Source organism: Miniopterus schreibersii (assembly GCF_964146895.1).
Source record: "Miniopterus schreibersii genome assembly, chromosome: 3".
In the NCBI taxonomy this organism is placed as follows: Eukaryota; Metazoa; Chordata; class Mammalia; order Chiroptera; family Miniopteridae; genus Miniopterus; species Miniopterus schreibersii.
This window is the reverse complement of record NC_138103.1, coordinates 27,222,652-27,237,593: the sequence shown is the minus strand read 5'-3', so window position 1 is coordinate 27,237,593 and position 14,942 is coordinate 27,222,652. Positions and strand designations below refer to the sequence as shown.

General features: G+C 51.9%; 1 protein-coding gene across 1 annotated transcript in view; it reads right to left on the bottom strand.

The window, feature by feature from the left end:
* CASTOR2 (cytosolic arginine sensor for mTORC1 subunit 2) overlaps window positions 1–14,942 on the bottom strand; it is a 47,303-nt gene that overhangs the window by 15,668 nt on the left and 16,693 nt on the right. Inside the window, exon 2 of the mRNA XM_081133152.1 lies at window positions 2,412–2,482. Coding sequence (XP_080989278.1) covers window positions 2,412–2,482 — 71 coding nt within the window. The remainder of the gene's footprint in view (window positions 1–2,411; window positions 2,483–14,942) is intronic.

Sequence of the window (14,942 nt, the reverse complement as noted above, 5' to 3'; positions counted from 1 at the left end):
AACCACCACAGCGTTTCTTGCTTCAAACGGTCCCCCGTCATTCAGGGACTCTGGGCATCTTAATGTCAATTTTTCCTCTTATAAACGGGTCTTTACTCTTTACCCTCAGGCCACAGGAATGATCCCAGGAGGTGATGCGTCTCTGCAGCAGGGAACAGGGGAGCCTTATTTTGTACTTTCCCCTGGAGCTCCACAACAGGAGTATGAGCGATACTACTTTAAACGTACATAACTTTTTCTCGGGCAGTAACAGCTATCCAGGCAGCCTGCTTTGCTAGCCCAGAAGGGAGACCCTTATACAGAAGTCACAGCGCCCTGAGGCTCTTGGAGTAGGAATGGTGTCTCTCAATTCCAGCGACATCTCCGGGGCCTAGCAAGATGCTGGCACATCCCAGGTGTTCAGTAAACATGCCTCCTGTAACCCTGGGGACTGGCTCAGAATAACCAGCCACTCCTCTGCAGGACATCTCCCTGGTTAGTGATAAATCCTGCACACATGGCCTTCCAGGGCCTGCAAAACCGGCTTGCCAGGTACTACGGCCTCTCTCTCTCCTTGCTCTTGGTGTTCTCTCATTTGCTGCCTTGAGAGGTAGAGACTTAGTTTCATCTGGGAACGAGGGTTAGATAGAATATCTATTTCCAGAGAATAAATACTTTGGAGCGTTCAGATGCCCCGATTCTCAGCAGTTCTGCATCAAAGGCGTGATGAGTGCCCATATGAAGATGGAAACATGTTTGGGTTGCCCAAGCACACAGTGTTCATGTACCTGTGGCTCCTGCACTCAGAAAATGTCTGCTGAATAAATGAGTGCGTGGCTACATGGGTGCCTTTGACAATGAGGCAGGGCCTCCTGTGGGGCCTGCCCTATCCCTGCTCTGGCCACACAGATGCCCCCTTGCAGACAGGGAAGGACACTGTGTCCTTGAGATGTGGGGGGCCAGGCCCACCCCCCACACTGGCTTGGTGCCCTGGAGCACCTGTGGGCAAGGATGACAGAGCATAGCTGGGAGGTCGCTTCCCCGGGGTTTCAGCGTCAATTGAGAACTGTAAAACAGTCAACTTCTGACCCATAAGCCATTTCTCAGACCCCATTTTAGGAATCAACCTGAAGAAGAACAAATGTTGCACATTTAAAGAGTTTATAAATGTATCACTGGGGAAAAATTAGAGCAACTTTAAGTTTAACCTTACGGGACTGGGCAAGGACTGTGGGGCTGCTGGCTGTGATATCACGGGAAACTTTAAGTTGTGATGTTATGTAAATATTGAGTGAAAGCATTTCTATATATAGTATGGTGGTAAGTAAATTAAAAAGAGACAACCAGTGCACAGAAAAAAGTTGGAAAGGAAACACTAAAAAGTTACTAGCTGTCTTTGGGGTGGGGCGGTTTCTTAAAAATGTCGGATCTGTTGTGTCCTTTGGACTGTTTTTTTAAAAAAATAAATATATCTTTATTGATTTCAGAGAGAGGAAAGGAGAGGGAGAGAGAGAGAGAGAGAGATAGAAACATCAATGATGAGAAAGTCACCGATTGGCTGCTTCCTGCACATCCCCGACTGGGGATCGAGCCCGAAACCCGGGCACGTGCCCCGACCGGGAATCGAACCCCGATCACCTGGATCCTAGGTTGATGCTCAACCGCTGAGCCACGCCTGGCTGGGCTGTACTGTTTTGAAGCATGTGGTTCACATGCCAGCTCTGGGGGAGCCCAGCTCCGAGCTGCTTGTACGCCTGGGAGCATGGCTTCCCCTTTCTGTCCTTGGCTCCTCGTGGACACACCACCTCCCCGTAAACTAACGTATACTGGTCAGCATGAGTGAATGTTCACCGTTACCTTAGAGCAGGACAAACATAAAAAACTGTAATAAGAGAACCGCAAGGACATGGGGAGAGGGGAGAACAACTGCTGACAGGTAACAGAGCTTCCCTCTGGGGTGAAGAAAATGTCTGGAATCAGAGTGGTGATGGCTGCACAGCCGTGTACTTCTCAACGGTGAATCCCGTGGTACGTGCATTGTGTCTCAATTTAACAAACAGAAAAAAGGTAAAGGGAAATCACGAAGGGTGGTAACTGGGGCTCACTCCAACGAGAACAAGGACTGAGGACAATTTAAAGCACCTCACTCAAGTAGATGCTCAGTGAAACGTGTCTCTTCCTTCTTGGCTGTTTAGCTCCCGGCTGTGCCTCACTGACCCTGTTAGCTCTGGCACCTTCCTGGGGCCATCTCAGGAGCAGAGAGAGGGAGGGGCCGTCAGCCAAGACACAGGGAGAGAAGAAAGACTCTCTGCCGACTTTCTAAGCCACCAATGGCCGGGGGCGGAGGGAGGGGGCACAGAAGGAAGGAGGCAGGCAGCCAGCACTGACCACAGGGCACAGTCCAGTCAAACCCCCACGAGAGGAGCACTCACCCAGGAAGCCCTCCTCATCGACAATGATGGTGTAATCCTCTGGTGTCTCGGTCAGACTGAAGAACTTGCACCTGGGTGGATGGACAGACAAACAAAGGATATCATGTTAGTTCTGCATTAGTCCTACACTGTGGTGACCCAGATGACTCGGTTTACCCAGAGCTCAGACTCCAGGCTGGTGGTGACCTCCAGTGAGCTGCTTATTTCTCTCTGCACTCTCCCCAGTTCTGACTCAGGAAGTCTCAGAGGGGCCTAGAGATGTTGATTGCACACCCCAATCTTTGGGGACCCCTGAATCGGTGAGCCTCTAAGATCCTGCATTAGGCCCATGGATCTCAAATCCTACGTTTTCAGGGAGGAAGTGGCTGAAGGGCAGCTCTGGCCAGGGTCATGCAAATAAACTTTTTTCCATGGGCTCCCCATGTTCTGACCTCTAAGCCTCTGTCACTGTCCCTCTATCCCCACTGTCCTGGCCCCTTCCTCACCAACTAGAGAGTTCCCACTGTCATTTAAGTCCTAATTCACATCACCTAAATGACAGCCCAGCCTTCAGGGTACTTTTCTTCCCTGCACGAGAGGGGTGTGGTTATCTGTGCCGGTTTTGGGACAAAGAACCCTGAACTGCCACATGTCGCCTTTGGTAATACTGCTTAGCCTGGGGTGTATCCTGCTTGTCCCTGTCCCTCCTAAAAGACCATCAATTTCCCAAGGCCAGGAACTAGCAATCACTCTGTCTCTTTTTATCTCATTCCTGCTGGTCTTGGCCCTAAGCACGCTCTTGGTGCCTGGCAGACACGCTGGGCTCCATGTCCAGGCTTTCCATCATGGGGCGGGGTGGGGGGTGGGGGGGTGGGGGTGTCTCCACCCCTCAATGCCTGTCTCTGTCCCCATCAGGCAGAATGGCCCCCAGAACAGTCCGGGTGCAGCTGCAGGGAGAGATGGTGTGCGAGCAGCAGCATGCAGGAAACGTGGTCACTTATCTGGCATCGCTGCTCTGGAGCGTGAGGCCCGGCATGGGCTCCGTGCCCAGTGCGTAAAACCCATCCACGGGAGCCGTGCAGAAAGAGGCCCGGCGAGCAGCCCCGGCAAGGGCCCGAATATCACTTCTACAACGATTAAAATGGGAAAGGAATCTGAAGGGGATGCAGCACTGCAGGGGGCTGGGGGCCAGCCGAGTGTCCACGGATCTCTCTCCTCCCAGTCCTCTTCTCCCGTCCGTAGCCCCCGGACACTGAAGCTTTATCAACACAACCTCTGCAACACCCTTTTACTCTATTCTTCAATTTTTTCACAAGGAATGAAAGCAACTGGAACTGGTGGAATGCAAAATGATACCGCCATTTGGAAAACAGTTTGGCAGTTTCTTAGAAAGTTAAACACACACCGATCACACAAACCAGCAATCCCACTCCTGGGTACTGGCTCAGAATGGAAACCTCTGCACATGTAAAGACCTGCATGCAAAGGTTTGCAGCCTCTTTCTGTGATCACCCCAAACTGGAAACAGTCCCAGTGTCCTCCCTTCAGCTAGAGAACGGGATGACCGGCGGCACATCCAATGGGGCCCTCGGCCGTAAAAAGAACGAATTACCGATTCGTGTTAAATGTGGATGAATCTCAAAGGCATTTTGCTAAGTTCAAGCCAGACTTAAAAGGCTGCAATACTATATGACTCCATTTACGTGACATCTGGAAGAAGCAAAACTGTAAGGTCAGAGAGCAGATTTGTGGTTGTCAGAGGTTGGACTGGGGTTGACTTTAGAGGGGTACCCGGGAACTCGGGGGTGGTGGTGTTACTGGATCACATGTTTGTCAAAACTGAAAAAACTGTACCCTAAAGGGTGAATTTTACTGCACATAAATTATACCTCAGTGAACCTGACTTGAAAGGAAAGGCTTGTGCAAGCATCGTAAACAAGGTGGCATTTACTCTCTTCCCCTCTGACATTCTGCTCAACCAACAGCACACACTCTTCCACTTCCCTCCAGCTCTTTGGTTTTCAAATGACATCTCTGCCCCTGCCTGTCCCACATCCAATTTGCAAGTACTGCCTGGACAAATGAAATCTATAATTGCTTGGGACAACAGCAAATTATCACCTTAGTAAGTGGCAATCACTGGTCTGGCCTAGCTCCTTCTTGGGGACGCCTGTGCACTCAGGGGCCGTGGAAGCCCCCCCTCCTCACTGGCCTGCTATGAGCAGGTACTCGCTGGGGGCGGTGTGGCCACCCAGCGTCTGACAGAGCCCTGTGAAGGCAAAGAGATGTGGCATTTGCTCCCAATGCCTTCTTGGCTGTGAGGGTCACTCCAGAAATAGACCATATAAATCATCCTGGAGGCACAAACACCAGCAGAAGGCAACACCGGCCTTGTTGCTGATGTGACCGTCTCACCCTTCAAGATCCAGTTTAAGCATCTTCTTTTGTGATCGGCACCAGCCACCTCCTCTCCCTCACCTCCTGTCAAGGGCTGGGCCCTCCCTTGACAACCTCATAGTCTTACGCTGTGCCCACAGGAGGAGGTTAAGGTCACTGGGCTGCTGGTACATCACGACTCCAGGGGACAGTTCATTCATCTCACGGTGTATGTGAAGTTGCCCTTAGAGCTGGGCAGTGCACAAAGTGAGCAACTGCATTATGATGGGTTCCTGCCACAGCCCGTTGCGAATGTTTGCTTCCCCAGCCGACCATAAACTCCTACAGGCAAGGACTGTGGGTACTCGGCGCACACACCTGGGATGAACACTGGCTGGGCGCGGAATCAACGCTTGTTGTCTGATGAACAAAAGAGTGGACTACAGCCACATACCTACCTCCAGGGTGAGAGAAGCCCTAATCGGAACAAGCCCTGCTTGCCCTGGTGTGGCACTGCCCTGCCTTACCCCTCCTCTGGGAGGCACTGAAGCCTCTAGTCCCAGCTCTGTGCTTGCTAATGAGTCATGGCTAAATCCACACCCCAGATGCCAGGCTCCTGCTGTTTGTGGCCTCTCTGTACTTGGTCTACCAGGAGCTGCAAAGAGGGCCAAAACCCAGCAATTAGCCAGCCTGTTAGGAAACCTGAGGAGATCTGCTTGCCCTCTAGATGCCCTCATGGTACTTAGGAACAGGATGAAACAACAGCAGAGAGAGGAGCCTGGGAGAGAGAGGAGAGGACCTCAGTCCTGGAGTCAGGAGGCCTGGATTACAGTCCCAACCTGGCACGAGGGGTGGTGAGCTCTGGGCTCCTTCATTCCTCTGTACAATAAGTGGCAGATTCAAGGTGGACCAGTTCCCATCCAGTTCCAGCTTGGGCAGTGCACGGGCGACCTGGAACCCTGCCAGCTCCATAGCAGGGTGAACCTCAAGGGGCCTGGCCAATAAGGCACGGAGACACGATCCCAGAACCACTGAGTGTCTGGAAAATGCCTTTCAAGGGGAGGGAAAACCCCCAACAAGCTCCAACCAGAACCCAAGACAGATCTGCTGCCTAGTGAGCTGGGCAGATGCTGTTACAGCTCTGGGGAGGGGGCTCATTCATTTCAGTCTCTGTGGAGAGTGCTCACAGAGTTGTGCAGTACACAACCTGAGCAGCGGTGGGTCATGGTTACTCGGCAGGTCCTGCAGGAGCAGTCGGGTAGATAGGATACAAAATTCTAGAGCTCTGACCAGTGAAGGAGGAAGACTGGGGAACAGCAGCTCTGGGGAGAACCCTGGCTCGTTGTGGTTCAGGACACACCCCAAGATTCACACAAGTCCCCTGTGTAGGGGGTGCCAATGCATCTCTGGGCTTTGTGAACAGAGCACGGTATTGTATGAGGGTAGGCCACACCAGGAAGCCCATGTCTGTTCAAAGCCTCATGGCCAACACAGAGCATGCCCAGAGGAGCTGAGGGGACTCTAGACTGTGCCACTTTGGCCTGGAGAAAAGATTCCAGCCCCCACCTTAAAATCTCTATGGCTATTGTGGACTATGGGATGGAAGCAATGTTGCTGCTTACGGCTGTGTGACCTGAGGCAAGTTACTTAACCTCTCTGTGCCCCACTGTCCTCAGGTGTACAATGGGGATAACAATAGTATCTACCCACTTCACAGGGTTGTTACTGAAGAATAAATGAATACCCAGTATGACTATGGTAAGCACTCAATGTTGGCTATTTCTTCTTCTTGGTGGGCAGGCAGAGCTAAGGGGAGGCACTGGGGAGGCCAGCTTGCGTCCCAAGTAAAGAAAAGCTCTAAAGCTAGCAGACGACAGAGACCAATGGACTGGCCTGGGAGGCAGTGTGTTGTCAGTTCTCTACGGGGCTGAGCCCCAGGCAGACAGGCTCAGGGGTGATGCTGCCTCGATGAGGGGGATGGATTAAGCCGAGTCTCCAAGTTTTTGAAACACCTGGTTTCTGCACACTGACCCCAAGCTTTGGCCAAAAAGTCTCCATTCACCTCCCCAGTAGCTCAGCTCCCACCAGGTAGCCAGTGAAGGAATGATGATTTATGACAGAAGAGACTGACCCAGCCTGACATTGCCAGGGAATCTGTGTTGGAACCAAACCTGCAGCCCTGGGCCTGACCCTGCTCCTGCTCCCTGACACACCACACTGAGGCCTCAGCAATCTTCAGATATTCGGCATGTCTGAGAGCAGGGACCATCCAGATCCGGGCACCAGGGGTGTGGCCTGAACAGATCGCCACTGGGTGGAAGCTCCTATCAGCATCCATCCCGCCTTCTCCATTCACCCGCTGGCTATGCTCACTTCTCCTTGGTTCTGAGACACCACAAAGACCCCTTACAAAGTCAGGGCTCAGCAAAGGCTGCCCGTATGTGAAATCTCGTGCAGGACCCAGGTGTCTGGGAAGTGGGAGCTAGCTTTGTGGGGCTGGGGCCTGCTTCCTGCAGGGTCGCAATGTCCTGTGCCAGCCAGGCCCTGTTGAGGTCACCTGCCAGCTCCTCACAGAACAAGGCCAGAGCTTTGCAGTCACAGCCTGACCAGCCGGGCTTTGAAATGAACCCACAGCCTTCACATGAGACCTGCAAACAGGACCGGGAACAGGCTCCCAGCACGTTCCAGGCACCTGTTTACAAACAGTTCGCGGTTTTTTGTTCAAATAGGGCCTCTGAATGCCCATGAGCCCGTTTTGAATTTCAGCACCATCCTGGAAAGCCAGGAGTCTTTCTCGCAAAGTGCAGCCCATTCAGTCTGGAACCAGGGAGGTTTTGCCACTTCCTCCTCTGCACGACGTCACAGCAAGGATAGGAGGGGCTGAGGTCTTCCCCACTTCCGAAGACCACCCGCCCTGTGCCGCTGGCCCCGCTGCCGCTTTTCTGCGGTGCGGCACAGGAGCCCTTTACTATACACGGCAAGTGACAGGAGTGCTTTGGGCCTCCTAAGAGTGCTGGCCTCACTCGTTCAGGGCTTTTCCTCCCAAATGATGGTGTGCGTCAGCCTTTGTTCTCTTAACCAGTGGCAGCGTTTTCATCTGCTTCTCCTGGGTCCTCAGTAGGTCTCTCGTGTTATTTACATTTCATTTCTACTGTCTTTAACAACTAAGGCGACCATTTCAGGTTGTAGTTAGAAAGAAAGCCCTGACTGGTTCTGTGATTTGAAGGGGAATCCCCAAGAGGAGGTTCTTTTTCATTAAAACAGAAAAGAAATCTGCTTATGTCACGGGTGGCCAGGGGAGTCACTGTGGGCAACATCTCCTGCAAATTCTAGGGGGACTTGCACAGGCAGGACTGCCTGGGTAGGGCAGAAGGGACTAGTAGGGCCTGGATAAAGCCCGAGACTCAGGCAACAGCCGAAAGCAGAGGCTAGATCATTCAGCCATTCAACAAACTAGTCAGACACTGTTTCAGGTGCTGGGGACATGCCTTAAATAAGACAATTGGAGTTTATATGTGGTGGTGGGGGGGTCAATAAAATAGCGGGTCAGATGACGGTGTGTACTGCAGAGCAAGTAAAAAAGCGCAGGGTGGGGCAGGGGCTGGCAGAACAGGGGTTTACAATTTAAAAACGGAGCAGGAAGTGGCTGCCAGGGGCTGGGGGAGGGGGAGACCGGGAGCGATTGTTTAATGGATACAATTTCAGTTTGGGAAGATGAAAAAGTTCTGGAGACGGGTGGTGGTGATGGACGCACAATGTGAATGTACTCAGTGCCACTGTGTACACTGAAAAATGGTTAAGATGGTAAATTTGTGATAAGTATATCTGGCTACAAAAAAAAAAAAAAAAAAAGTTGGGCATGGAAGGGAAGGTCCCCATAAGACCTGGAAGAGGTGGAAGAGGGGGCACGTTGCTGTCCCAGGGAGGCCAGAGCGAGGAGACCGTGCAAAGCCCTGAGGTGGGCAAATGCCAGGAGCGACAGAGGCCAGAGTGGCTGAGTGGTGGGGGCAGGGAAATGACAGACAATGACATCAGAGGTAATGGGGGTGGGATGGTGCCTTGTGGCCACTGTGAGGACTGAGTGAGGGCCGGGAGACCAGTGAGGAGACTATTCTTCAAGGAGCTGGCAAGTGCCGATGGTGGTTTGGACCAGGCTGCCGGTGGTAGGCGTGGGTCCGTTTGTGGCCAGGAAATAATATTCAACAAATTGGGGGAGAAACGTGAGGCCAAGGCAGGGAACGACTGTCTTCCATGGCCAGCGCTGTGGTTGGAGGCACCAGGAAGGAGGTCAGCAGGCAGAGGCAGGGCTCTGTATAGGCAGAATTGACTGACCTTTAAATCTGGCCCCACTGCTATAGTCCTTTCCTCTGTGGAGACCTGGGGCAGGTAAGAAACCTGGGGCTGTGGGGCTGCCCTTGCCCTGCCCTAAGGCCTAAAAAGCACAGGACTCTGGAGAACTGTTCCAGGGGCCTTGGCCAGCCGGGCAGGGTCGGAAGGGTCATGCCAGGGTAGGAATAGTCTGGGAAAGGCCAGCCTCTTGCTTTGTGAGCACATACCTAGGTGAAGGGCACATATGAGGCAAGGGCTAGTGGTTTCCTTTCTTCCTTGTGGGGACTAAGAAGGAAAAGGCCCGAGTGTGGATCTTGGCTTTACAACCTACCTGAGATGAGGCTGGAACAACTTACTGGTCCTCAAGTTGCCCCAGGTTCCTTACCTGTGAAAGAGGTTTGGAAATACCTCCCCTGCAGTCTAGGATTTAAGGAGGTACTGAACATACATGGGCGTGCTCGAGAATGCTTAAGTGTGGTCATTCGATGCAGCTGAGTGGAGCAGCTGGCCTGGGAATGAGGGGGAACTGGATGTCCCTGGCAGCACTTCTGCCCGGAGTGCTCAGGCCCTGCAGACAGGAGCACACCTTCTGCTTGTGGGCTCTTGGCTGTGTTCAGTGATCTCTGCCTGGTTTCACATCTCTCCATTCCTGTGGCCCCCACCCCATCCCCTACCAGAAGTACAGCCAGTCTCATGAGGGACAGAGGAGCCCAGTGCATTCTTGTACCCATCAGTCTGTCCCCAGAAAGGGGAATATTCAGGGTGGTGCTGAGATGATTCACTTCTGGTTTGTCTTCACTGCTCCTGGAAGGTGGGGCTGAGTCTTTCTCATCTAGGCCCCCTGTGCCCAGCACCGGACTCAACACAGGCTCTGTGCACAATCGGCTCCGAGTGAATGTGTAGTATCGTTAATTAGTGTTTTCCGGGCAGGAACACTGGTGCTCAGTTAGGTTAAGGCAGTGACTGCCTCGGGTCCACTAGGCTGTGCAATCTCTAAGGACAGGGCACCTGGAGGCATGTTCCCTATGACTCAGCTCTTCTCAGTGAGGATTTCACCTTCTTACATGTGTGTAATGGGGGACACAGAGACGAGCATTTATAAGAGCCTGTTCCCAGTAACAAAAACCTGGCTACACCCCAGACGCCCATCACTGGAACAGGAGGGGAACAATGACAGAAGAATATCACCCAACGGTCAAAATGAACAATTTACAATGACTTACAAAATATAAAAGAATCTCAGCAACGTAATAGTAGACAGAAAAGTCCCCAAATATTAAATACAGCATGGCACTTTTTTTAGAATTAAAAGCAGTTTAAAAAAAAACCAAAAAAAACCCCAAACCAACAAACCACCATTAAGACTCCATGTAGTTGCAATATAACTACATGAAAAGGAAACAGAGGAATGAAGAACACAGGTTCACTGGGTGTGGGTGGGGGACCCGGGAGACCTCTGGTTAAATGTAGAGTATTGTCTAGATCCTATTTCTGTTCTGGTTTAACACGAGCTGATTACATTATTAACACTGATTAGTTAAATGAATAAGGCGGGCCCTGCAAGGATACTGGATGGGTAAGGGTCATGAACCTGAGCTGAGGTCCCCTGAGGCAAAGGAGAGACTGTTTTCTGGGCACTTGGATCAGGTAGAAGTTTAGGCAGCAGGCGAATGGGCCTGGGGTCCAGCAGAAGGGTGTGGCGGGTCCAGCCACAGAACTGGAGCTGGGGCAGGCTGCTGGTCAAAAACAGGTGTAGGAAACTCAGCAAAAGAGGCGCCAGAGGTGGCGGCCTGATGGGTCCAGGTGCCACAATCAGGCAAGGGTCCCAGGATGAATTGGCAGGACTGGTCCCAAGGCTACAATCCCCACCATTTGGGTCATTCAATTTGACTGTGGCCAGCTGCACAGACGTTATCTTCAACTTGGTCCTCACAGCCCAGCCCCTACCTGACCCTCTGAAGGTGCTGTGGTTATGGTTAATGTTTGGCAAAAGGCACTGCTCTGGAGTCAGGGGGCTTGGGTTAGAGCCCCAGTGATGGTATCAGCTCTGTGGCTTCAGACATTTACATGGCCCTGAGCCAGTTTCCCCGACCTTGAAGAGGGGCATAACCCCAGGGATCGCTGGGCCAGGGGAGAGGTCTTTTATCTTTGCAGATAAAAGCACCAGGCCTACACAGATGCTCCAACACCACCAGTTTTTTTCTTCCTTTCAGATAATGGCACTGAAGTTCCCCTGGTTTTCTCCTGACATAATTGGAAGCTTATTCCACGTCCCGTTCTGCATACTACGCTGAGGACACATGCACAACCTCCTATCCTTCCGAGGAGGCAAACAGCTTTTTGTCAGCACACTGAAAACAATAATCTAAAGCAGTCTGTAGTCCTTGTCACCCCTGCCACCCCCCCAAGTCCCTGACACTATTAATCGGGAACTGACAGTCTCTAGAGGGCTGCTATTACAGGACTTTGGAGCCAAGCTGGGGTACTGCGTGGAGCTGTTGTCCTGTTGCCTGGTAACTCCAAGTGCCCCTGGCTCCTGGGTCACCTGAGCTCCTCTCTCATCTCCTGCGGCCTCTCCAATTCTGTACTGGCTTTGGGGCAGGGTGTCCTGGGTGGCCCCTTTGGCTGACCCCAATCCTTAGATAACCCTCTCCAGCACTGTCCTCCTCAGCAATGACCTCTAGCTCAGAAATCCCCGCAGGGCCTGGCTCCTCCCCCCCGCCTCCCCTCTCTATAGGATCTGCTCAATCCTATGTCAGGCATGATCTGAATCCCAACCTGCACCTCCAGTTTCCTAACATTTAGGACAAGTGGTGAGATCTCTCCTCAAAACATCTCTGCTTTTTCATCCATCTTAGCCCTTCTCTGGCCTCAGAAAAACAGTACCAAGGCAACCTTCTTCCTCTCTCTCCATTCCCACAGGCGCCTTACTACTCATACTTGGCTTCCTCGTCTTAGTGACAAACAGGCTCAAGTTTCCTCCATCCTAAAAAAAGTCTCCTTCATCTCCATCTCCTCCTCACGCCACTGCCTTCTTCCCTCCCCTTTACCACCAAACAGGCCTCCAGCTGGTCACCACCAACCCTCCAGCTATTGCCACTGGCCAGCCTCACCCTCCATCCAATCCTGCTCAGCTCACCAATGGCCTCTGCCAGACAAACTTGACAGCCTCTCCCCTCTTGCTCTCCTGTCCTTGACCTGTTGGCTGGGCACCACATGGCTGGCCAAGGCCTTCCCCTGGACACTAGAATCTACCACAAGGCCTTTCCCAACTTTTGACACTGACTCTTCTGTTTCCAGTAGTGATTTCTCTTCTCCCCATGTAGATGGTGCTCAAGGGGGCCTCACATGACACGCTCCCTCCAATTCTCACTGGGTTCCAGACACTGTGACCCAGGCTTTCTCCCCAAGCTTCCCACGTGCACTTCTCTGCCTACGCTGGGCTGGAAGGGTCCTGCACTGATTTCTTACATCCACCCTCTGAGAAAGGAATGGTTGATCCCCATTTCACAGATAAGAAAACTGAGGAGAGCAACCTGTCCGAAAACAGAGACTGCAGCTTGTGCCCTCATCCTGATGGGATGGACCGTAATTGCACACCACTCACTCTAAAAACCCACTGCTGTTCCCTTTGGGTTTGGCCTGCAGCCGACCACCAGGGCAGAGCCAAGGCCTGGGGCTGCCCCTACCCTGGGGCGGAGAGGCTGAGTCATCTCAGAGAACATTCTCATTTTCAACTGCTGTGGCCAGCTAACACTGGAAACTCGATCTGTTTACTCTCAGATTCCTAACCCAGCAGAGCTAGGCCCTCACATGGGCCTCTCCTTGGGCATCCTGGGCGACAAGCCCCTGCCAGTCAGAGCCCTGTACCAACAACAGACCTTAAACCAGGAGGGGAAAGGGGAGTCGGGGAGGGCCATTTCCAAGTCAACTGGTCTAGCAAATCCACTATGAGATTTCAGATTTATGAACCAGATAAATGAGGGAAAAGAACTGCAAGTTTGTTTAATTTGTGGCACAGTTTACCACAGGTTCTGCATCAAAACCACAAAGGGGACCTTCCTGGAATCACCCAGATAGGAAGGCAGGGCACAGGGAGGCCCAGAATCAAGGCAGGAGACCACTGTGTGCTGCCACCTTCAGTAATGGAACCCTGGACAGATGGAGACCCAGCCTCTATTTGTATACTCTTAGGGAGGGGGAGCTCACTCCTTTGCAAAGCAATTCATTCCATCCTGGGGCCTGCCCGGGTCTTGCCTGGGTGCTGGTTCCCTGGGTCTGGTCAGTCAGTGGGACTCACTGGTTGCACACCTGCCACCTGTGCATGCCCCGTGCGGTGGCTGCTTCACTAATGGAGAAGTCCTGGCCTTTCTTTCTGTCCTCCTTGGTTCTTTTCCATGTCACAGTCGAGCAGACATTCTGGGTGGCCTGAGTGGAGGTGGCCACATGGCTCACACCCCACGATGGGCCTCAAGGGTCCTCAGAACAAGAGTTTGAGGGGACAGAGCTGGTGATGTGAAGACAGGATGAGAAGATACTTGACCACCTGCGTGGCGACAGCCTGCTCCCTGGGCCAGTGCCCGGCAGCAGCTCCTAAGTGGCACTCACCGTTTTCGGTGTGGCAAGCTTTTCACAAGATCAAGTCTGGGCTTGCATCATTATTTCTTCCAGATCATATTTTTCCCTCCCAAAAACTTTTTATTTAAAGCTCTGGCATAATTTACCATAATAAAATGTACAGTCTGACAAGTTTTGACAAATGTATACCCCCATTTAACTAACACCACAGATCAAGATAGTGAACATTCCCTTCACGGCACCCCTGAGAAGTCCCCACACCCAATGAGAAGTCACCCCTGCTCCAGTTTCTATTGTCATAGGTTCTGTGTGCTTCAGAACCATGGAGTGTGTACGATTTTGTGCCTCGCTTCCTTTGAGCCACGTATTGATTCTGAGATCAATCCATTTTATTTTATGCACTGTACTTGCTTTTATTGATGAATATGTGTATATTTTATATATCTATTCACAATGTATTATAACATTTTTATTTATCTTTTCTCTTGATGAATTTGGTTGTTTTGAGTTTTTGGCTATTATGAATAAAGCTGCCATGAACATCCTTCTTAACAATATCTCCTGGCCTTGGTGGGTTTGGCTCAGACTGAAGGGTCCTGGGTTCGATTCCGGCCAAGGGCATGTACCTTGGTTGCAGGCTTGCCCTGGCCAGGAGGGCAACCAATTGATGTGTCTCTCTCACATCGATGTTTCTCTCTCTCTTTCTCTCTCTCATTCTCTCCTCCTTCCACTCTCTCTGAAAAGCAATGAAAAAAATATCCTCTGGTGAGGAGAAATAAATAAATAAATAAATAAATAAATAAATAAATAAATAAAATAAAATCTGGCCTTTAAAAAGAAAAAAATCCCCTGGCTGGTTCCCTATGCCCTCAATTCCTGTAACTCCACAAAGGCAGCTCAAGCTCGCCCCACAGAGCTGCTCTGCACACCTCAGCCCATCCAAGCCAGCCTGAGCCCACCCTCTCCACGGGGTGGGTCCTGTGGCCAGGCTTTCCAACTCCCTGTGCTGAGGCTGAATCTCTGCTCAGAGGGTGACGGGAACCTGCTGGGATGGGGCCCTGGCAAAACCCAGCACACAAAGCATATTGCACACAGTCTGTTGTGGTAAAACAAGGAGAGGTCTGGACAGGGAGCAGCGCAGGCCTCCCTTGGACGGGATGTCCGGGAAGGGCTCAGGGAGAGATGTGTAAGCTGCGGCCGAGAGGAAGCGGCCCAGGCAGGGGAGACCCCTAACTTGAGGAGGAGATATATTCCACGGCTGAACCATCT